The 24,830-nt window shown below is 37.2% G+C and overlaps 1 protein-coding gene across 1 annotated transcript; it reads left to right on the top strand.

The window, feature by feature from the left end:
• The first annotated feature begins 1,359 nt into the window (after nt 1-1,359).
• Nucleotides 1,360-3,750, top strand: DCAF12L2 (DDB1 and CUL4 associated factor 12 like 2). Its single transcript, XM_025852681.2, has one exon. The coding sequence runs from the start codon at nt 1,363-1,365 to the stop codon at nt 2,752-2,754; it is 1,392 nt and encodes a 463-aa protein (XP_025708466.1). The 5' UTR covers nt 1,360-1,362; the 3' UTR covers nt 2,755-3,750.
• Nucleotides 3,751-24,830: the final 21,080 nt, after the last annotated feature.

Genomic DNA, 24,830 nt, shown 5'->3' on the forward strand with positions numbered 1-24,830 from the left:
CCCCACCAGTGCCACAGGGGCCCTCCCATGCAAGACAAGGCTACGCCCAGGAACCTGGGATTCCTTCTGGGACCGACAATGGGGACTGAACCTTTCCTCCTTGGAGCAGGAAAAGAGGTATCCTTCTTCTGTACCTCTTCCACTCCACTCCACGGTTCCTCTCTGAGGCTCAAGAGAACCCAACACCATGGAGGAACACCCTTGTCTTACCCCCAGCCCCCACCCTCAATGCAGTCCTCAAGGTTCCTGAGGCTGCCTTGGATTATAGGGTCCTCACTCCACCTCCGACAGGAAGTGGGGCCTAGGCAACTACATTTGGAACACACCCCTTAGGGATTCTGGGGCGAAAACTCAGGGACCTCAATTTGAGAATTAAGAAGAAATTGGTTGAAAATTTATAACACACTTCCAGCAGAGGGGCTGAGACAGGTATGCTGCAAGGACAGATCTGAGGGGAGGATCTTCCTGCCTCTGCTAAACAGCCCCACTCTTTGTCAAGTTCAGGGTTGCTGCAATTAGTCTTTGAACTAATTGTAGTAAAGGGTCTCCTGGGATTGCACTAAGCACACGTTTGTGCATATAACATATAATTGTTAGAGCTCCTTCTAGCTTCATACTTGACTTTATTTTAGCCTTCAGATTTTATTTAAGTAGGGATTTTAAGAAGGCCAGTTGGTTGCTATCATGAGGATAGTGAAACGCCCTGGAGTCGGATAGCAAGAGGACCTGGGCAGGCGCACTAGGATGTGTCCTCCGGAGACGGCTGGGGATCCCTGAGCGCTGGCCCTCGGTGAGTTTCCCCACTGCGGGCTCCATCCCCCACTTCCCGCCCCCCTCCGACCCCTCCCAGCTTGGCGTGTGCTACCCTGCGCCCCCCGCTTGCTCTTGGCCGGCTCCTCCCGCTGCCTCCGCCCCCTCACACTCGGTCCCCCAGCGTCGTCCTCGTCCCACTCAGACTTCGCTCCAGCCGCCCCGCCGGCCGCACTTCCCGCCCTAGCCTAGATCCCGGCCGCCGCCGCCGCCCTTGCCGCCGCACTCCTCTCGCGCTCCGCCCTCGATCCGCCCGGGCCCCGCTCCCTCCAGCCCGCGTTCCAAGCGCGGCCCGCCGCCCTCGCCGCCCTCGCCGCCCCCGCCGCCCCCGCCGCCTTCGGCGCCCTAGCCTCCTTCGTCGCTGCCGCGTCCCGGACTCGGTAGGCTCTGCGCCCTGCGGTCGCGCCCGCCTCCTGGCCCCTGAGAGCCCGAGCTCCCGGCTGACGCGGAGGCGCCGCGGTCCCCGCCGCCGCCACGGCCAACACGGGTGCCACGCGCCGCCGCCGCCGCCGCGCCGCCGCCGCCGCCGCGGCCACTCGCCCGCCGCCGACCATGGCCCCGCAGCAAACAGGTAGCAGGAAGCGGAAAGCGCCGGCGATCGAGGCGGGCGCCGCGAGCTCGTCGTCTCAGGGCTTGGCGGCGGCGGACGCAGAGGGGCCGCTGCTGCCCAAGAAACAGAAGCGGCCGGCGACGCGGCGCTCGCTGGTGCACTACCTGAAGGGCCGCGAGGTGGGCGCGTGGGGCGGCTCCGGGCTCTCGGGCTCCGAGGGCGAGCTGCGGGGCTATGCGGTGCAGAAGCTGCCCGAGCTGTTGAGGGAGCGCGAGCTGGCCCTGGGCACCCTCAACAAGGTGTTCGCGTCGCAGTGGCTGAACGCCAGGCAGGTGGTGTGTGGCACCAAGTGTAACACCCTCTTCGTGGTGGATGTGCACTCGGGCCAGATCACGCGCATCCCCCTGATGCGCGACCGGGGGCCCTGGTTGGCCCGGGCCCAGCCAACTTGCGGCATCCACGCCATCGAGCTGAATCCCTCCAAGACCCTTCTGGCCACTGGGGGTGAGAACCCCAACAGCCTGGCCGTCTACCAGCTGCCCACCCTGGACCCCGTGTGCCTGGGCGACCGCCATGGCCACAAGGACTGGATCTTCACCATCGCCTGGATGAGTGACACAGTGGCTGTGAGCGGTTCCCGCGACGGCACAGTGGCGCTGTGGCGGATGGATCCCGACATGTTCAGCGGCAGCATCGCCTGGCACAGTGACGCGGGTCTCCCTGTGTACGCCCACATCCGTCCGAGGGACATGGAGACCATCCCCAGGTCTAGCACCAGCCCCAGTAACCGCAAGGTGCGGGCTCTGGCCTTCAGCGGCAAGAACCAGGAGCTGGGAGCGGTGTCCCTGGACGGCTACTTCCACCTGTGGAAAGCCCGGAGCACTCTGTCCAGGCTGCTCTCCATCAGGCTGCCCTACTGCCGAGAGAACGTGTGCCTGACCTACTGTGATGAGTTGTCCCTGTACGCGGTGGGCTCCCAGTCCCATGTCTCCTTCTTAGATCCGCGCCAACGTCAGCAGAATATCCGGCCCCTGTGCTCCCGAGAGGGCGGCACGGGTGTGCGCTCGCTGAGTTTCTACCAGCATATCATCACCGTGGGCACGGGCCATGGCTCCCTGCTCTTCTATGACATCCGCGCCCAGAAGTTCCTGGAGGAGAGGGCCTCAGCCAGCCCGGACTCCTCTCCTGGGCCCTCAGGAAGGAAGCTCAAGCTCACCTGTGGCAGGGGCTGGCTCAACCACGATGACCTGTGGGTGAACTACTTCGGTGGGATCGGCGAGTTCCCCAACGCTCTCTACACCCACTGCTACAACTGGCCTGAGATGAAGCTCTTCGTGGCTGGGGGACCTCTCCCTTCAGGCCTCCATGGGAACTACGCAGGCCTCTGGAGCTAAGGATGGCTCCTGTGTTCTCAAAGTGCCCAGATTTACCTTCCAGTCCCCTCTCACTTTCCTTCCTCACGCTGTGTTTCTGCTTTTTAACTCAGTGTGACGCTTGTCTTCCAGGTGGAAAGTGCCCAACTTACCTGTCTGTAGTGTATGAGAGAGAGAGCAAAGGTGATCTTTGGGCAATCAAAACTTGGCTTACCATTTTTCTGTACCTCCCCCAACACAACCATCTTTTTTGCTTTCTCTGACAAAGAAGTTTGTCTAATCCTTAATTGTGTTCTCTGAATGATTGACATATGGTTTTTCTTTGGGGTGATATAGACATGGTTCCCACTACAATTCATTACTTCAATTTTACCGGTATTTCAAAAGTATGTTCAGGTCTTCTACACATTTCATATGTATGGTATTTTGGGAAAATGTGTGCTAAAAAGTATCTTTTGGGCTGGTTGGAGGAACTACCCATCATATATATAACAGGGCAGGTGTTTAGCCCTGCTCTAGAAAATGCATTTCAAGATGTAGATTGCCACCATTTGGTGCCTGTTTCATTTGGATTTTGGAACCTAGGTGTTTGTTTGTATATTTTTGGTACATAAAATATTTAAAATATGTTTTCTTAGTCAAGAAATTTTACAGTGGTGTTCATCCCATTAATCACAATTTTGATTATTCAGTAAAATTTAGCATCGATAGCCCCAGGCCCTCAGCCTTCTTGTTTAAAGCTGCTATATTATGGCCTGCTTTCCTGGGTAGCATTTATGCTACAGATTTCCACAGCTAATCAAAACTGGCCTATAAGTGGCAGGACAATCGGGAAGTACTTTTTAGGGTGAACATTTCTTTAAAGATTAGGTAACACTATGCAGGCAGCCATTTACAGAGAAAGGTCAGTTGTTGTGTTCAATGTAGATGTTGTTGACAACTTTTTTATTGTTTACATGGATAATTCTTTTATCTGGATTTGAGTATGTGATGTATTGCAGAAAAAAATAAAACATGTTTAGTATTTTAGCAATTAAGTGCTAGGTTAAAGTTTTTGAATGCTTCAATATACACTTTATTTTTTCTTAATTGTCCTTCTAGGAATATATTTATCAAAGTCAAAATCTTCCAGGAGAGAAACTGAAGCTGAAACATCAGCTGTGCACACATTAACTGTGTACATTTGTTTTTGAAAAGGAAACTTATGCTACTATCATGGGTTAAAAGATTAAATAACATCTTGAATACCTTATCGAAATATACTTGCTATAGGTTGGGACAGTTAGGTATCTTGTGTTTTTAAGATGATTTAACAAACTTTTTTATTTATGAAACAAGTACATGTTGTGCTTATAGCTACCTACTCACATATACTGTATATTGGTGTATGTATATGTTCCCATGTGAGGAAATGGCATATATGTATACCATTTTACATATGCACATATTCTTAATGTTTTAAACTACATCTATTAAGACTTGGTCTTTATTTTTATTTTGTTTTATTTAAATTAAGTAATACGTGTATATGACCAAAAAAGCCATACTGTATAAAAAGTGTACAGTGAAAAGTAAGTCTCATACCCTAGGATCCCTGATCTCTTGCCCATAGATCACAAGCAGTACATTTTGTATCTGTATCCATTTAGAGATGGTTGATGCCTATATAAGCATATATGTATGTGTATGCAATTTTTATAGAAATGACAGCATGTACTGCACATATCTGTGCCGCTTTTATCACAAAATTTTAGAGATTGTTTCTTATACATACTTTATACATACCTAATTAATTTTAATTGTATAGTATTCCCCTATATGGTTGGAACATACTTTATTCATTACACCTTTAATGAGCATGTATTTTGGTTCTTATCTTCTATTTCTATAAACTATTCTGCAGTGATTACTTAGGTGCATACATTTTTGTGCACATGTGTAAGCATATCTGCAGGATAAATTCCTAGAAATGGAATTGCTGGATCAATTTTATATTTAATGGCCATTGCCAAATTACCCTCCAAAGAGGTCCTACCAACTTAACCTCCCATAAATAGTGTATGCACATTTACACACCTTTGCCAAACATGTGTCATCAAACTCTGTGCATTTTGACAATCAGATATCTGCTTGATCTTGATCCTTTCCAAGCCAGTGTGGCTGGGTTAGATTTGTGTCAGAATACCAAGTAGGTTCTGAAACAAAGATCAAGAATTTGGGGAAATGAGGGCAAACAATAAAAATACTGTCAAACCAAAGGCAGAGAACACCTACAGTTCAGGCTCGTGTATTTGGAGATAGATTACAAAGTACTACATTCCTTAGATTCTTAGCTAGACCTAGTAGGATTCTCTGGTATATTGCACCCTCATTTCACTTGTATTCAATACATCAGATGTCACTAAAGAAAATCCTAGAAGGAGATAATGAGAGCCTGAACTAGGATATTTGAGGTAAGTGTGGAGAGGGAGGAAGTTATTAGAAAAATGGGGAAAATAAAATGAACCGTGTTTGGTATGGTAGAAGGTGGAAGAAAGCCAAAAAATCTAGGTGGACTCTAAGGCTCTGGCTTGAATGTAAATGCATAGTGGCAACAAGTGAATATAGAGAATATAGGCACAGAGGATATATATGGAAGGTGATCAACTCAATTTGGAACATGCTGAATCTGAAGTGCTTATTTGACATCAGAAGAACATACCCAGTGAAGAGATGACTATATATCCCAGAATGAGATTTCTCACTGCTGGGAAGGTGAGTGAAATGAAATGTTGGGAAACTCTCCCTTTTGGAAGCAAGCAGAATAGAAAAGTTTATCAAGGATCCTAAAAACTAATAAAAAAAATAGAGATGCAGGGAGTATAAAATTGAAGAGGCTTATTTTACTCAAATGCTATTACCACATAAGCCTGAGACAGCAAAATATTTCTTTAATACTAAAATTATAATAATTCTAATAATTTTGCAGGTATTTTTGAGTCTTAACCCCAGTCATAAAGGGCAGTTTTTCTCCCAGATATCCTCCCTAAATATTTACCTAGGACTTCAAATCTGTCCACTAATTAAGCTATTTCATTGGTCAACTATTGGTACTTTCTTGGAGAATGGAAAGTCAGACTCTCATCACAAAGCAGAACTTCATAGTGATTTCTGGACCACTTAGCCTGCTGGTCTGGGATGTCTCCAGCACTTCCAACAGCTTGCTGGCATTGGCATCTCTGGCAGTCATGCTGAAGCCCTGGCAGCCTCATGGAGGTGGAGTATCACCTCACCACCAGCTGCAACTACCTCCTGTTTTGAGTTCCTCCCTCAATGCCACAGGTGCAGATCTTTGCCAATTTTCCCAGGCTGCCAAAGGACAAAAGAGGTGTCCAATGGAAGATGCTCCTTTCCTCAGCATCACAATCACAAGAGCACAAATGCAAAGAATTAGAAGAGAGAAAGAAGAAATAATCACAGGCACAGATTTATTTATTAGACAGGTAAATGTAAAATCTGAGTGAAAAAAATTATCAGAAGATATAAATAACTAAACATTTTCCAAGAAGAAATATGAAGCCAGAACAGACCATTAACCCAAAAAATTGTGAATGTTATTTTTTTAATCTGACATTTCCTCTAAGAAAGTCACATACTTAAACATATAATTATAAGCATATAATACACATGCTAGGCCTGGTGCTATCATAAATAAATTATTTCATATTGTCAAGGAATATCTAATTTTGAGCTGCTTCAGAGCATAAAGGGTAAAGTTTACTCTTTTCTATATGAGACCAAAATAATATTATTATATTATTAATTATTACAAAACCAAAATAAATAATAACAAACGACTAAAATTACACCAAATGAGGCCTATTTACATATAGAGATAAATAAATGCAAGTTATCCTTAAAAAACACTGAGTATAATCCATCAGTGTATTAAAAGGAGACTATGCCATGACAAAGTGAAGCTAGTTCATGGAACATGGAAAGTTCATTATTGAGAAGTCTATTTTTGCAACGTATCATATTAACAGGTCAAATGAGAAGACACATGCTCATGCTAATAAATTCCAATAAATAATTTAATAAAACCCTACTAAAATGCTTGATAAAATCTTTAGTAAAGTATGAGCATAATAGTCTTCATATGGGGTGTGTGTGTGTGTGTGTGTGTGTGTGTCTGTGTTTTGTTTCCAACCTCAACCAGAATTCTCTTAAATGATCCATCAGAGGAATTCCAATGAAAGTAAGGAATGAAACAAGGATTCTAACAATCACCATCAGTATTTAATATTATTATAAAAATTCTAGATACAGAAATTAGAAAAGATAGAAAAATAAAAGGTATAAATATTGGAGAAGAGAAAGCAGTTATAATTATTTACAGATGATATGACTGTAAAAAAATCATCCAAACTAGTCAACTGAAAAAATTGTTAGAAACAATGAAATAATGTAGTAAGATATTCAGTTTTGAAATTAATATATGAAACATCAATACTTTTCTATTTTTACTTATTTTCTTATTCAACAAATATTTCTTAAATACTTACCATATACCTGGCATTGTTCCAGGTGCTAGAGATACTATGGTGAACAAGATAAGCAAATGATGCCCTCATAAGGTTTGCAGTCCATTGAGAAGAAAAGAGACAATAAACATACAAATTAGTAAATGTATGGTATGTCAGATGGTTTCCAATCTTAATAAATAAAATAAATCAGGGTAAAAGAGAATAGAGGATAGGAATTCTGGGGGAGAAGCAATTTTATTTTAATATTTTTATTGAGTTATAATTGACATTATATTAGTTTCAGGTGTACAACATGATTCAATATTTGTATATACTGTGAAATGATTACTAAGTCTAATTAACATCCATCAGTACACAGTTAATTTTTTTCTTATAATGAGAACTTTTAAGGTTAACTCTCCTAGCAGCTTTCAGAAATGCAATACAGTATTATTAACTATATTCATCATGCTGTACATTACATCCCCAGGATTTATTTGTTTTATAAATGGAAGCTTGTAACTTTTGACTCCCTTCACCTACTTAACCTACCCCTCACCCCCTACTTCTGGCAACCACCAGTCTGTTCTTTGTGTCTATAAGCACATTTGTTTTTTAGATTCCACATATAAGTGTCATCATTTGGTATTTGTCTTTATTTGACTTACTTCACTTAGCATAATGCCCTTAAGGTCCATCCATGCTGTAAAAGGTGGGCTCTCCTTTTTATGGCCGAATGGTATTCGATTGTATGTGTGTGTGTGAGTGTGTGTGTGTGTATGTGTGTGTGTTAGAGTAGTAGAAAGACCAGTGTTTTTGGAGCAGAGTGCATGAAGAAAGGAGTAAGGCCAGAGAGGTAATGGAGGATGATATGCAGATGTCTATAAGTAATTATAAGAGTCTTGGACTTGACTTTGAATGAAATGAAAAGCCAAGGAGGGTTTTGAACAGGGATTTATGTTTTAGAAGGAAACCTGGATGCTGTGTAGATACAATATACTGTAAACTGTAGTAGGGGAAAGACAGAGAAGGAGGGGCATCATTTAGTAGGTCACTGCAGTAATCCAGATCAAAAGTGATATTAACCACACGCAAAACTAATCAGTTTAACAATTCAGTGGAGCTTGTGGTTCAAAATGACAGACACCTCCTTGTAAAAATCTTACAGAAGTGACAGTAAGGTTATTTAAATTGAATAACTCCATGTTAGGGCTATAAGAAAGAGTGCCATTATCGGATCAGATATTTGACAATATTCTGGAAAACAGAAATCAGATAGGTTCACTTTGACAAATAAAGCTGAGCAGGGTTACCACAAGCCTAAGATACAACTATGAGAATGCTGCCATTTTTATGGAAGCCAGTCTTCACAGAGAATCTCCCACAAAGATTCCATGCTATATTTTGACATACATCAATAGCAGGAGTGATTTTTATTTTTGTTTTTCTTTTTAAGATTTTGTTTATTTGTCAGAGAGAGAGAGTGAATGAGTGCACAAGCAGAGGGAGAAGCAGGCTCCTCGCTGAGCAGGGAGCCCGATGCGGGACTCCATCTCGGGACTCCAGGATCATGACCTGAGTGGTAGGCAGATGCTTAACCAACTGAGCTACCCAGGTGTCCCAACAGAAGTGATTTTTGAAGTGGCAAGCATAGCTGGAGGGCTGTCCGTGGATGAGCTTGTCTAGTTGGACTTTTCTCCAAATAGTGGAACGCTATACAATTGTTAAAATTCTGGAGTTCATTCTTTATGTACTGACATGGAGAAGTAGCCATGATAATGTTAGATGAAATAAGCAAATTACAAACCAGATGCATATTATAATCCATTTTTGGTTAAAAATAGGAGGAGGAAAATAAGAGGAAGATGTATACAGTATATGTAAGAATGTAAGAATATACACAAAAAGGTTAACTGTGTGTCTCTAAGAGATAGTATAATAGTGGAATTTCTTCATATTTTATATATTTAAGTAATGTTTGAACAGTCTAATATGTTTTTCTTCAGTTAACAGGAGGGGAAAAAAAGACATCTTTTTCTTTTTAATATATATATATATATTTTTAAGTAGGCTCCATGCCCAGTATGGAACCCAACACAAGGCTCTAACTCACAACCCTGAGATCAAGACCTGCGCTGAGATCGAGTCAGACGCTTAACAGACTGAGCCACCAGGTGCCCCTGAAGATACCTTTTAAAAAGCAAGGTTGGAGGGGCGCCTGGGTGGCTCAGTTGGTTAAGCGACTACCTTTGGCTCAGGTCATGATCCTGGAGTCCCGAGATTGAGTCCCGCATCGGGCTCCCTGCTCAGCGAGGAGCCTGCTTCTCCCTCTAAACCTCCCCCCTCTCATGTACTCTCTCTCTCATTCTCACTCTCTCAAAGAAATAAATCTTTTAAAAAAAATAAAAGGCGAGGTTGGAGTGGAGAAGAGAAGAAGAAGACAGGAATGATCAATGGTGCTCAATGCAGCAGAAGTTAAAATAAGCTGAAGATGAGAAAAACTCATTTTCTTAGAATATGGAAGCCCATGAAAGCCTTTTGCCAAAACAATTGCAATAGTGATCAACTGAATTCCCTCCAAGAAGGGATAAACAATTCAGTGTATCTCAAAATTGATCATGGAAACTTTTGTCCCATTGACACTTGACATGACTGTGATTTTCTAGTTTTTCCATCTCATCTCCTCAAAACAGTTGGTTTTGGGCAAGTACTGTGAGAATTACATGGGCACTATCTCAGTGTCTGCAGAGTAGTGATATAAATGTTCCTGACCCAATGCAGAACATGACCCAGCATCTATAATTTCAATAAGCTGTGTTATTCTTTAACCTTTCCTGCCATGCATATGGCATATATTATATATATATAATAGTTTATAATAATATACAATCATAGTATATAAATTATAATATGACAATCTCTTTGTAATCTCTACATAAAATATTATATAATTTATATGTGTAATATTCATGGCTAGAAGCTGATTTGAAGAACCTGTAACACTAGAGACATCCAATTTTCTGGCATACTCATATATTTTCCTCAAAGCATCCCTCTGCTTATTATATGACCATAATTTTAGTTTGAATCTTAATGCCTAAATGTCCATTAATCTTCCCTAGTCCCACATTCCCAACTATAATTATAGTGGGGAGGAGAGTTTTAGCTTTGGAATAAACTCAGATATATTCTTACTCGTTGCTATAACACTCAAATCTATCCCCATCTCTGATGTCCTTTACTGATAAAAAGGCCAGTCAGTCCTACATTATATTAATCTAACCTCTGATAAAAATGGGACTTGTTTTATTATTTATAGGGGGCAAGGAAAAAAATAATCACTCAGAACTTTAAAAGTTATATTGAGTCTATAGCCACAGGAAAGGAAGAAACATAATTCATAAAGTTTTTTATTCTCAATATTAGGACTTGAGTACTACTAATACATGGGAGCATATTTGCTGCACATACCTCCCTGTTATTAATCAGAAGACTTTGGAAATCTAGACACTCTCACTTACAAAGGATTATAATCAATGCATGAGTCTTCAAGTAAATATCACAAATATTTAGCATTGGGGGTACAAAACAAAACGGAAATACAGTACCTAAATTTGTTCATTTATCTTGCTTTTCAGTAGGTTTTATCCAGTAATTAGTTATAATATCAACACACAATATAATAGCTGGTTGTTGTAGCTATAACAGATTAATCAGTTCACTGAGAATCTTTCAAATCAATGATTTATACTAATGTGGGTAAAACTGCCAACTGAATAACTAATAATTCTCCCAACCCATTTAACTGTTTTGAATTTAGCAACCTGAGAATATAATATTGTTCTGGAAAACCAAATAAATATTATCTACAGAATAAGATAAAAGACTGAGATCATGGTTTAAATAATTTCATTTATAAAAGGCAACTTCCATAAGCAAAGAAGCAGAGATATCAAAACAGGATGAGAGCCTTCTGCTGAGAAGGGACATTAGATAGAGACATATATTTGACCTTCAGGACCTCAATAGAATAATGATTCTGTGTCATATCTATATACATAAGTAGTAGCCAGTATTTCATCTTCTCCTGCAAAGAGATTTTATCACTATGCCTGTTTATTGTGGTCTCTATCTTTGACTGTTCACATATATAAACACTTGCATCCAGAAATAAACTATCTTCAATGTGAGAAGCTCAAGGTAATGTCTTATTAAAATCTTGAATCTTCTTTGTTTTACTTTATAACTCTCTATGGGTGACTCACCCAGTCTCAAAATGAAAAACACAAGTCAAACTAATGGCAGAGCACTGCAGTCACCCACAGCATCTGTTATTGTTGTATTTTTCCCAATTTGCTGGGCTGAATATTGAGTAATGAATGATAACTTGGCACTACCATTCTTTGAGAATATTAAAACATTAAAAAAAATCTCAAAACTTCAAAGCTATGTAACAACCAAGCCTTCATTTTACCTGAATATTTTGAGTTGCTGCTCAGATAATAGCAATTAGTTCTGACATTGTAAATGTCAAAAACCAAGGTACAAAGTGTATACTGTGCATTATGCAGTGCTTAGAGGAATCAGGTGGGGTAAGTGACTATCTTTCAGAATCTATTCTACCAATTAAACTTTTCCTAAGGTCAATTCTTATGGAGAAAAAGAAAATGGTAAACAAGTATAACAATTTGTTCATCTCTTATTATTAGCAGGTACCCACAGAATATATGACCAAGAGTAAGATTAATGAATGATAAATTGTGTAGGTCTATAAAGACTATTAAAGATTATATAACACTAATATTTAAAGACCAAGATAACTTTTTGGTGGTAATTTTAAATATGGTTCCTGACTTTTAATTTTTAAAATAACAAAATGTACATGTGATGTAACAAATACTCATGTTTCTACCATCTAGAATTAACTGAAAGTAAAATCATAGATGAAGTAGAAGCCTTCATTGAATATTATAATTATAAATTCTCTTTTCATGTTCCTCACAGGTAAACACTCACTGTAATAGTTTAGCAGGTATCTGTCCAATTCAAGTTTTATACTGCTATGTATTTATATTTATTTAACAAATACTTAAGTACTTAGCATGTGCCATTTATTAATATTTTCCAAAGATTTGCTCATTTAATCCTTACAGTAATCTACATTTTACAGATGACCATTTTACAAAGGAGTAATTAAATAACTTGCCCAAGGTCATGAGAGGTAATAAGATGAATAGCTATATCTAGAGTCAGTTCATACATGTGCATTTTTCCATCTATAATATATAGAATGACTTATTAATTTTGTGCAAACTTTTTCAGCAATTTGCTTTCTTCACTTAACACATATTTGAGATCTTTAACGATATGTGTATGTATCTGTTTAGTTTATTTTAACCACTGAATCATCTATTATGTGAATATACCACAATACATGTATTATGTCAATGGACAATCAGGTTCTACCTAGTTTTCTGTATTTCAAACTATGTTACAATACACACATTAAAAAGTATTTTGTGATGTACACATGTGGTAAATGCTCTCTATTTTTTTAAAGTCTATTTTTTTTTTGTAATTTCTACACCCAATGTGGGGGTTCGAACTCACAACCCCAAGATCAAGAGTCTCTTCCAACTGAGCATACTCTTCCAACTGAGCTGACCAGGCACTCTACTGCCTGGTAAAATAAAAAGTAAAAGTAAAAATAAAGAAGTAAAAGTAAAATGAGATATGTCACTCTTCTGAAAACCCACGGAAATAACTTTTATCTCATAGCCATTCAATAAATATAAATGGACCATCTGCATCAGTTTTTATCACTGTACTATAAACATATTCTATGGCTGAAGCACAATCTGATAAACAAACAAACATGAAAATAGGTAGGGGCTGATAAAAGGGTACAAACTTTCAGTTATAAGAGGATGTTCTGGGAAAAAAAGAAAACATGGTTGAGATGAGGAAAAGGATAATTGTGTATTTTATTACTTTTCCCTAAAATGTGTCTTATTGACTATACTTCTAATTATCAGAGCTGCTACTGTCAAAACAAGCATACACTATTCCCTAATTCTCTTTCTATTAACAATTAAATAACAGAACGAAGGAACCTGAAAGAATAAATATGCACTGTGAATTCAATACTATATTTACAGAAGTTACTATGCAATTGCTACCTGAATTCCTGCTGTGTTTTACAAATATGTAATTGAAGAATGTCTGTCGTTGGACAGTAGTGATAGGAAGACCTTTGTAGATTACAAATTTACTTGCTGAAGTAAAAGTCACAGGTTCTTCCTTGGTTATTTCTTCAATGTAATAATAGCACAAGCATGGTATGTTAAGTGTGTGCCTGTCCAATATAGAAGATACTAGTGACATGTGGCTAACAAAATTAAAATTAATTAAAACAAAATAAAATTAAAAATTTATCACAGTTTCTCAGTCCCACTACCCATATTTCAAGTGCTTAATAATCACATTTCACCAGCAGTACCACTTTGGACCCTGTTGACATATACTATTTCAATCATTGCAGAAGATTATATTAAACAGCACTGCTTTAGATTATTGGTTCACAGTTTTAGTAGGGTATCAGAATCAAACTTTGGATCCACACAAAATCTGTACAAGATTGTTTATAGCAACATTATTTATAATAGCCATAAGGTAAAAAACAACCTAAATGCCCATCAAATGAAAAATGGATAAACAAATTGTGGTATGTCCATACAATGGTATATTATTCAGTAATAAATAAGAATTAAGTATAATATATGCTACAACATGGATTAAACTTGAAAGGATTATGCTAAGTGAAAGAAGCTAGTCCCAAGGGACCACATATTCTATGATTCTACTTATATGAAAGGTCCAAAAAAATTCATAAAGGTAGAATGTAGATAGTTCCAATTGTTGCAAATTTCTGCAAATATACTATAAACCAATGAATTGTGCATTTTAAAGTGGTGAATTTTATGATATAAGAATTACATATCAATATAGCTATTATAAAGAACAACAACAAGAAGAATCAAATTGTGGAGGTTTTAAATATCAGACCCTCAATCCTAACTCAGTCCCACAAAATCAGAATCTCTATGCAGGTATAGGAAGATAGATAGATAAATAAATAAATTAGATATAGATAGTAGATATTTTATGTTATGTATATTATATATATATAATACATGTTGTATAATATATAGCTACATAATCTGCATAATATCTATCATCTATCTATCAGTCTGTCATTTCTATATATCAACAGGTTATCCTGATGTTCATACAGGTTGAGAACTATTGCTAGAACTGTTCCCTCAAGGGCAGGGATCATGTATTTTTGAGCTTTTGATATTCAAAAAATACTATAAATAAATCAAAGTGGAATTATAAAACCTGTTTAAATAACCCATAGAAAGGCAGAGAAAGTAAAAGCATGAAATAAAAAAAAAAGAGAACAAAGACTTGAAACAAAAGAATAAAATGGCAGACTTAAGACCTAGCATATCAATACTTATATTAAATGAATGTGATCTAAATACACCAATTAAACCCAGAGATTAGCAAAATGGATTTATAAACCCTGTCCCAACTCTATTCTGTCTACAAGAAACTCACTCCAAATATAACAATATAAGCAGGTTGAATACAAAAAATATATATAATGAAAAAATTAATCAAAGGAAAGCAGGAATGGCTATATTAATATCAGATAGTCAATTTCAGAGCAAAAAATATTACCAAAGACAGAGAAGGACATTATATAAAAGAGTCAATCATCAAAGGAGAGAGAGAAACTCTAAACATGTATGCACCAAACAAAAGAGCTGAGATTAAAGGAGAAAAAAAATGATAGAATTTAAAGAAGGAATACACAAATCTGTAATATCTTAACATCCTTATCTTGGAATTCATTAAACATCTAAATAGAAAATAAGCAAAGGCACAGAAAAGCTCAATACCATCATCCAACAAGATCCAGCTGACATTTACAAAACACTCTACCCAACAACAGCAGAATACATATTCTTTACACAGTTCCATACAATATAAACAATATACATATCCTGGGATAAAAAAGAGAATTCAGCAAATATAAAGATTTGAAGTCATACAGAGTATATTCCTGAACATAATGGAATCAAGAAATAATTACAATATGGAAATCTCCAAACATTTGGAAACTAAGCAACACACATTTAAATAATGCATGTGTCCAAGAGGAGTCTCAAGATAATAAAGACATGTTGAAATGAATAAAAATGAAAGTACAAAATATCAGAATTTGTAGGAAGCAGCTAAAGCTGTACTGTGAGGGAAATCTATAGCCCTAAATGTGTACATTAGAAAACAAAGTCTCAACTCAATAATCTAAGATCTCATCTCAAAAACTAAAGAAAAGAAGAGCAAAATAGGCCCAAATAAAATGGAAGGATATAATAAAGATTAAAAAAATCAGTGGAACCCAAACCAGAAAAACAATAGAGAAAATCAATGAAATTAAGGTCTAATTCTTTGAAAAGTTCAATAAAATTGGCAAACGTTTAGCGAGACTGACAAGGAACAAAAATCCAAATCATCAATATTAGGAATGAAACAAAGGAGATCAGTACAGGCTGTAAAGTTATCAAAGAATAATAAGGGAAAGCCACAAACATCTCTACACAGATAAATTTGATGAATTAAGTGAAAAAGAACTATTCCTTAAAAAAACAAAAACTACCACAAGTTACCTAATATTTAATTACCTCATATTATTAATGAACTTAATTATTAACTAATTAAAAAACTCCTGTGAAATGTTTTCATGTCCAGATGGTTTCACTGAAGAAATCTACCAAACATTAAAGAAGAATTAACACCAATTCCCAATTCACTTTATGAAACTAGTATCATCCTGATACTAAAGACAAATAAAATATCAGAATAGAAAACTACATACTATTACCCCTCATGAATATAGATGTAAAAGTCCTTAAACAATATTAGCAAAATGAATTCAGCAATATATAAAAAGAATTATTCAACATGACCACATAATTAAAGTTTTTTTTTCAGGGATGCAAGGCTGGTTAAATATTCAAAAATCAATTAATGTAATCCATCATATTAAAAGCCTAAAGAAAAAAAATCTCATAATCATATCAATTGATGCAGAAAAAGCATTTGACAAAATTCAGTTCCCATTCATGATAAATAATCACATAAAAATAGAACTACAGGGAAACTTCATGTTGATTAAGACTATCTGCAAAAAGCCTATATCTAACATTATACAAAATAGTGAAAAACTGAATGCAGATTTAATAAAATCCCTAACAAAATGCTAGTAAGTTTTTGTTGTTGTTCTAAAATGTATATGGAAAAGTAAAAGAGAATAGCTAAATCTATTTTGAAAAAGAAGAGTATAGTGGGTGGAATCAATGTTCCTGATTTCAAGACTCATATAGATACAGTGACAAAGTCTGTATGATACTGGTAGAGGGATTGACACATATATCAGTGAACTGAATAAAGAATCCTAAAATAGACATTGGGGAGGGTATGTGCTATGGTGAGCACTGTGAATTGTGTAAGACTGTTGAATCACAGACCTACACCTCTGAAACAAACAATACATTATATGTTTTTAAAAAAAAGAAGAAGAAGATAGCAGGAAGGGAAGAATGAAGGGGGGGAAATCGGAGGGGGAGATGAACCATGAGAAACTATGGACTCCTGAGAAACAAACAGGGTTCTAGAGGGGAGGGGGATGGGGGAATGGGTTAGCCTGGTGGTGGGTATTAAAGAGGGCACGTACTGCATGGAGCAGTGGGTGTTATACGCAAACAATGAATCATGGAACACTACATCAAAAACTAATGATGTAATGTATGGTGATTAACATAACAATAATAAAAAAAGAGTAAAAAAAAGAATCCTAAAATAGATGCAAATATGCACATCTGATTTTTAACAAAGGTGCAAAAGCAATTCAATGGAGGAAAGTTACTCTTTTCAACATGACGCTGGAGATATTGGACATTCATAGACTCTCCCTCCAAAATAAACATCAAGCTAAGTCTCACACTTTATACAAAAATTAACTCAAAATTGATCATGGACTTAAGTGTAAAATGAAAAACGAGAAAACATTTAGCAAATAAAAGGAAGAAAATCTTTTGAGTATAGGGCTAGGCAAAGAGTTCTTAGACTTCATACCAAAAAGCACACCCCATAAAATGAAAAAACTGATAAATTAGTTTTCATCAAAAATTTTAAAACTTGCTCTGTGAAAGACTGTTAAGAGGCTGAAATGACAAGCTAGCAGACTTGGGGGAAGTATTTGTAAACTACATATCTGACGTAGACTTGTATCTAAAATACTTAAGGAACTCTCAAAACTCTAAGGCAAAAAAGTAAAGAGTCTGATCAGAATATAGGCAAAAGACAGGAAGAGCCATTTCACTGAAGATATACAGTTGTTAAATACCCACCTGAAAAGATGTCCAACACTTTTGAGCAACAGGGAATTGCAAATTAAAAACACAATGATGACACACCTAACATAATGGCTAAAAAAAAAAAAAGTGACAAAATCAAATGCTGACCAGGAAAGCAATTTCTCAGTTTCTTAACAAAGCTAAACATATACCACCGTATATTATACCATAATACCATATGGTCCAGCAATTGCACTATTAGACATTTATCCCAGAAAAATGAAGACTTATGTTGATTAAAAAACGTGAAAATGAATGCTTTTATATTAGCTCTATGTGTAATAGCCCCAAGCTGGAAAAAAAAAAAAAAACAGGGCTCCTTAGGCAAGTGAATATTTAAGTAAACTGCAAAACATATAATACTCAATAATAAAAATAAATTAATGATGGAGGAGGAGTTAAGATGGTGGAGTAGTAGGAGGACCTTATGCTTGCCTGTCCCCCAAACACAGCTAGCTAATTATCAAATCATTCTGAACACCCAGGAAATCGATCTGAGGACTCAGAGAACAAACTGAACAACTAGAGGGAGAAAAGAGGCCACATCATGGAAGGTAGGAGGTGTGGTGATGTGATTGGGGGGAGAAAAGAAGAATTGCAGGTGCTGTGGACAGGAGGGAGCTTTGATGACAGAAGAGAGAGAGACAGAGACAGAGATAAAGTAGCATGAAGGGGATTGCACAGGAAAAACACTTCACCAAAACCATTGACTTGGAAAATGAGGGGGGCTGACTATTGTAAGTTTTTACAAGCAGCAAAGCTGAAAGTCTCAGATTTTTGAAGTCCATGCCATTGTAAGGGTCAAGCCTGGAGGGCATAGCAGTGCTCCTGTGGAGAAGGAGGGAGGAGGCCCAGGAGCAGAGAGCATGCTCTTAGGATCCCCTGGTCACTCTGGGAGAGACAGTTCCCAGAGTGCATTTGAGAGAGATGGTACTGCCTCTCCAGGGACAAAAGAGCTGGCAGGTGCCATTGAGCTGCCCCATTCATTAGCATAGGAGCAGAGGCACTACTGAGGGATGCTAACGTGGACTGACTTTTTGCTACAATTTACCATAAAATCCAAGTCTCTGTGTGGCCGTGTGACTACTTTTCCAGGACAAACTTGTACCAGCCTCAGTGCAGTGAGACCCTCCCCCAAAGGATCCATGTGGGTCCACGCCCTGCTGGGTCCCTAAAATTTGGAGTTCAAAACACAGCCTCATGCCTGAGATAAAACACAGGAGCACTGCGCCACCACCAGGTGTGCAGACAGCGTGGACACAGACAGGGTGAAGGCAGGGATCTGACAGAAGCCTGGGACACAAGAAGGAAAACACAGGAAACAACAGATGTTGGGGAGGATGTAGAGAATGGGGAATCCTCTTAACTGCTGGTGGAAAGCAAACTGGTGCAACCACTGTGGAAAACAGTATGTAGGTTCCTCAAAAAGTTAAAAATAGAACTTCCCTAAACCCAGCAATAGCACTACTAGGTATTTACCGAAATGATAAAAATATACTGATTTGAAGGGGCACATGCACCTGGATACCAGCATTATCAACAACAGCCAAATTATGGACAGAGCCCAAATGTCCATCGACTGATGAATGGATAAAGAAGAGGTGGATATATTTACAATGGAATATTACTCAGCCATCAAAAAGAATGAATTCTTGCCATTTGCAACAATGTGGATGGAGCTAGAGTGCATTATGCTAAGTGAAACAAGTCAGTCAAAGAAAGACAATACCATATGATTTCACTCATATGTGGAATTTAAGAAACAAAACAGGTGAACATAGGGGAAGGGAAAAAAGAGAGAGAAACAAATCATAAGAGACTCTTAAGTATAGAGAACAAACAGGGTTGCTGGAGGGAAGGTGGGTGGGGGATGGGCTAAATCATTAATGGATATTAGGGAGGATATTTGTGTTGAGCACTGGGTGTTATATGTAAGTGATGAATCTCTAAATTCTACTGCTGAAACTAATATTACACTATATGTTAAGTAACTAGAATTTAAATAAAAATTTGAAAGAAAAAAGTTTAAAATATCTGAACACATTAAAAAAGGAAAAGTATAGACAAATATTATTCATGAATATGGATACAAAAATCCTTAAAATATTAGCAATCAAATATATCAATGAATAAAAATTATAATACACTGTGACCAAGTGGAGTGCATCCTAAGAATGCATGTTTGGTTTAACATTTGAAAATCAATGTAATTCTTCATAATAACAGAATAAAGGAGATAACACCTGCCCATTTCAATAAATGCAGAAGGAACATTCAGCATAAAAACTAACAAGATTAGGAATGGTAGGAAAATTCCTGAGCTTAAGAAATGGCATTCTCAGAAATCCTATAGTTAACATTTTGCTTAATGGAGAAGGACTGAATTATTTCCCTAAAAAATGGAAACCAGCAGGAATGTCAGCTCCCACAACTTCTATTCATCATAATACTGGAAGTTCTATAGAGTGCATTAAGGCAAGAAAAAAATGAAAAATATGTAAATTGTAAAGAATTGTATGAAACTATATTTGATGACACCATGATCATTCATGTAGATTTTCACAAAGAATCTACATGAAAGTGACTAGTACTTATAGATACATTTAGCAAGGTCAATATACAAAAATCAATTTTATTTCTGGATAAAAACAAGAAGCAATTAGAAAATTAAAATTTTTAAAGATTTTATTTATTTATTTGACAGAGAGAGACAAAGCGAGAGAAGGAACACAAGCAGGGGGAGTGGGAGAAGGAGAAGCAGGCTTCCTGCTGAGCAGGGAGCCCGATGCAGGACTCGATCCCAGGACCCTGGGACCATGACCTGAGCCGAAGGCAGATGCTTAATGACTGAGCCGCCCAGGCACCCCGAAAATTAAATTTTTAAAATAAAATTTGCCATAGCATCTCAAACCATGAGATACTTATTGGTAAGTTTAACAATTTTGGCAGACACCTGAGCATTAAAATAATTTTTATTGTTGAGAAAAATTAAGGAAGACCTAAATAAGTGAAGCATATCATGCTCTTGTTTTGGAAGACTCAGTATAGTTACGGTGCTAATTATCCCCAAATTTAACTGGATCCAATTCAATTCTGATTGTACTGACAAGCTGATTATACAATTCATATGGGAATGCAGATGACCTTGAATAGCCAAAGTAATTCTGGAAAGGAAGAAATTGGAGGACTGAGCTACTGAACATCAAGACTTACTATAAATCTACAGTAACCAAGACAGTATGTTATTGACATAGAATAGACATACAGATACATGGAAAAACATAAAATTGGGTATTTGGTTTTATGTAAAAGTGCAAAGGCAATTTGAAAAGGACGTGTGGTAGGCAGAATTTTGGCTCTTACGATCTTTGCACCTTTGTATTATGCCTCCGTATATTATGTTTCATGGCAAAGGGACTTTGAAGATGTAATTAAAGTTACAGACCATAAATAGGGAGATCATCCTGGATAATCCACATGGGCTAAAAATAACATATAGGTTCTTAAAAGAAGCAGCAGAAGGCAGATGTGTCAATCAGATAGATGTGACAGAAGAGGAGGCAGGAGACATTCAAACTGTGTTGGTACTTGACCAACCATTGCTGGCACTGAAGATAGAAGAAGGAAGACACAAGAATGGGGGTGGCCTCTAGAAGTTGGTAACAACCCTCAGCTGACAACCAGTAATGAGACAGGGGCCTCACTTCTACAACCACAAGAAACTGAGTTCTGCTAATAACCTGAATGAGCAAAGTGGATTCTCCCTTAAAGCCTCCAGAAAGAAACACAGCCCTGAGAACCCCTTGATTTTGGCCTGGTGAGACCCATGTTATATTTCTGAACCACAGACAGTAAGACAGTAAGTTTATGTTGATTTAAGCTCCTAAGTTTTGGGGAATTGTTAATAAAAAACAAATACAGGAAATAATAGTGTTTTTAACAAATGGTGCTTGAACAACTAGATATCCTTATGTAAAAATATAAATCTCAAATTTTACCTCATACCATAAATAAAAATTGCCACAAACTTAAAAATCTAAAGATAAAAGATAAAACATCTGGAAAAAACATTATATCCTATCATAAAATATATTTCCTTAATCTAGAACTAGCCCAATATTTCTTATATGGGACACTAAAGGCAAGAATTATAAAATTAAAAAAATTGATAAATTTAAATTCATTTAAATAAAAAAATCTTTTTGGAAGACACTACTAGTAAAATGAAAAAGTAAAATACATACTGGGGAAAAATATTGGTAGAACATGTATCCAACCAAGGATTTATATCTAGATCATACAAAGAACTCCTACAAAACAATAATGAAAAGGTAAATAACCCAATAAAGGTGGCAAAAATTTGAATATCATCTCACAAATGAAGAGGTAGAAATTATTAATAAGCACACAAATAGATGCTCAACATTATTAGTCATAAGGGAAATTAAAAATTAAAACTCTACTGAGATGCTACTATGTATTCATTAGACTAGCTAAAGTTAGCAAGACTGACAATACCAAGAGTTGACAGGGATGTAGGGTTCCTGGAACACTTATATCTTGTTTGTCAGAATCTAACACAGTACACACACTATAAAAATTATCTCAGAAGTTTCTTATGACTTTAACGTACATTTACTATATGACCCAGAAATTCCACTCCTCAGTATTTAACCAAGAGAAATGAAAATATATGTCCATACAAAACTTGTATTCAAATATCCATAGCAACTTTCTTTACAGTTGCCAGTATCTGGAAAAATCCTAATGTCCCTCAATAGCTAAGTGGATACTGAAATTGTGATATACCTACACAATGGAATACTATTTAAGAATAAAAAGGGATTATCTACTGATTCACATGACAATGGGGTTAATCTCAAAAATATTAATTTGAGTGAATGAGGCCAGTCAGAAAAGTGTATGTATGGCATTAGTCATTAATATTCATTTTTAGAATAGCCAAAATAATTTTTAGTGACAGAAAGCAGATTAGAGGTTTCCTCTGTTCAGCAGAAGGAGTTGGAATTTATGTGCACAGTGACATGAGGAGACCTTTAAGGTGTGAGGAATATTTCTTTCCTCGATTGCAGCAGTGGTTACATGGTCTTATATGTTTGTGAAAACTCCTCAAATTGTAGTTTTAAAATGGGTTCATTTTATGTATATAAAATATATTTATGTATATAACTCCATAAAGTTGATTTAAAATATGATTTGTATGGGAAAACAAACAACAATAACAATTATCACTTAGATGATATTCTGAAGCTTAACAAATTCTAAGCATCTAATTTTAGCTTTCAATACACTGTCTAATTTGACCCAAACCCACATTTTCATACTTCTCTCCTGCCACTGACCTGTATACACCAAAAGTAATTTGCAAGTTTACAGGAAAACATAATTATTTGTTCTGATATTTTCTACCTTCTCTCCTTTCTTTTCAGACTATCTCTCTTTTTGCATCTGATCTTCTTTCTCTTAACTCCATGTGTTCAGACTTACTTCCATAACCTGCATGGTCCACTTAAATGTCAACTTCTTTATGACACCTTTCCTGAATCCTCTCCTTTTGTATGTACTTCTCATGATCTGCCCTAAACTTCCCATTTTGTATTACATTTGCTTACATAAATCTTATTAGAACTAAGATATGTATTTTGCTACCTGTCATAGTATTTTGTCCATTTTATTGAGTATAAGAGCCCCTATATAAACACAAAATGCATGAACAAATGAATGAATTAATATATGAATATGAAAAGGTGTAAGAGACAAAAAAAGAGTAACAAAAGTGTTCATTGTTCAACAAAAATTTGCGGTTAAATAGAATTTTTCTCTCCTATTTTTAGTTACAATTTTCAAGATGTAATGAAAAAATTCTGTCAAGCATCCATGGACATATTAAGTACAATTGATGATTGTCACAATTCAGAACAATTTTCAAATAATGAGAATATCCCCTGGAAAATATTGTGGCATTGACAACTGTATGCCTCAGAAAATTAATTGGTCTTTTAAATATCCAAATTTCTTTATCTCATGCTGAAATGGTGACCACTGCATGGAGCTATGACATATTGTTACATTTTATACTACTACCTTCTCTCTTCTCTCTCACCCCGACCTCCTTTACAAATCCCTTATGTTTGGGATATCTTTGTCATTTTCAAGAAGTATTTTTACAAAGGTGAATGTTCAAATGATTTTATTGTTGTGATTGATAAGTATCTTTACTATTTTGTTAAAAATTAAATGAAGACCCATGGAGTCTAAAGAAAATGGATTTCCATGTTTCCTCTTTGCTCTTGAGAATGATTTATGAAGTACAAACACATTTATAAATGGGGATACCATACACTAGGGAAAATAAGTTACAATTTATTCTATTGTCAGTGGTTTGCATTATAAAATGGTATCTGCCAAATTTACATGGTGACTTTAACCACATAATGTCAGATGATGAGAAATGGGAAAAGCAAACTTCTATTTGTCGTGTCATGTCATGTCAAAAACCTTCAAGCAGTTTGGAATTATGTGTCTATTTTACATGGTTGAATCTCAAATTATATCACCACAACTGAGTTCAGTTCCTTAAAGGGTATTTTATTCAGAGGAACATTATTTCTGCTGTATTTTCATATGACTTGAACTGTTTATTCAACTTATGTTTTAACAAAATGACACAAAAATAACAACATCACAGAATTGAGGTTGGTTTTTAATCTGTATTTATTGTACCAATCATAAAAATCGCAGCCTGGATTTTTTCAAAAATTTCAAATGTATTTGCGTTAAGTTTATGGTCATCCTGCCCTTGAATTTTCCATTGAATACAACCTCATGGTGCCCTAAATACTGTAAGAGGGTAGGTATACCTTTTCACATCATCTAGAATTCAGCAATAATCTGAAATAGCTAGTGCAATTCTCACTGTGATTACAAAAATTTAGAGAAAATCTTCAACAAAAGCAAGGACCATCTAACAAATTGGTACAGTTATCAGCATGACCAGCCAAAGGGAAACTGCATTTGAATAAAATAGGCCTTTAATTTTCTATCCATGTCCTATTCCTTGCCCTTGTTCAAGGACACTCTCCAG

The sequence above is a fragment of the Callorhinus ursinus genome, unplaced genomic scaffold, assembly GCF_003265705.2.
Source record: "Callorhinus ursinus isolate GAN/ISIS: 27379988/994484 unplaced genomic scaffold, GSC_fseal_2.0 scaffold33, whole genome shotgun sequence".
Taxonomy (NCBI): Eukaryota; Metazoa; Chordata; class Mammalia; order Carnivora; family Otariidae; genus Callorhinus; species Callorhinus ursinus.

Bases quoted from the DNA above. Each gene is read 5' to 3' on its own strand.
- DCAF12L2 (XM_025852681.2), top strand. From the start codon at position 1,363: ATGGCCCCGCAGCAAACAGGTAGCAGGAAGCGGAAAGCGCCGGCGATC.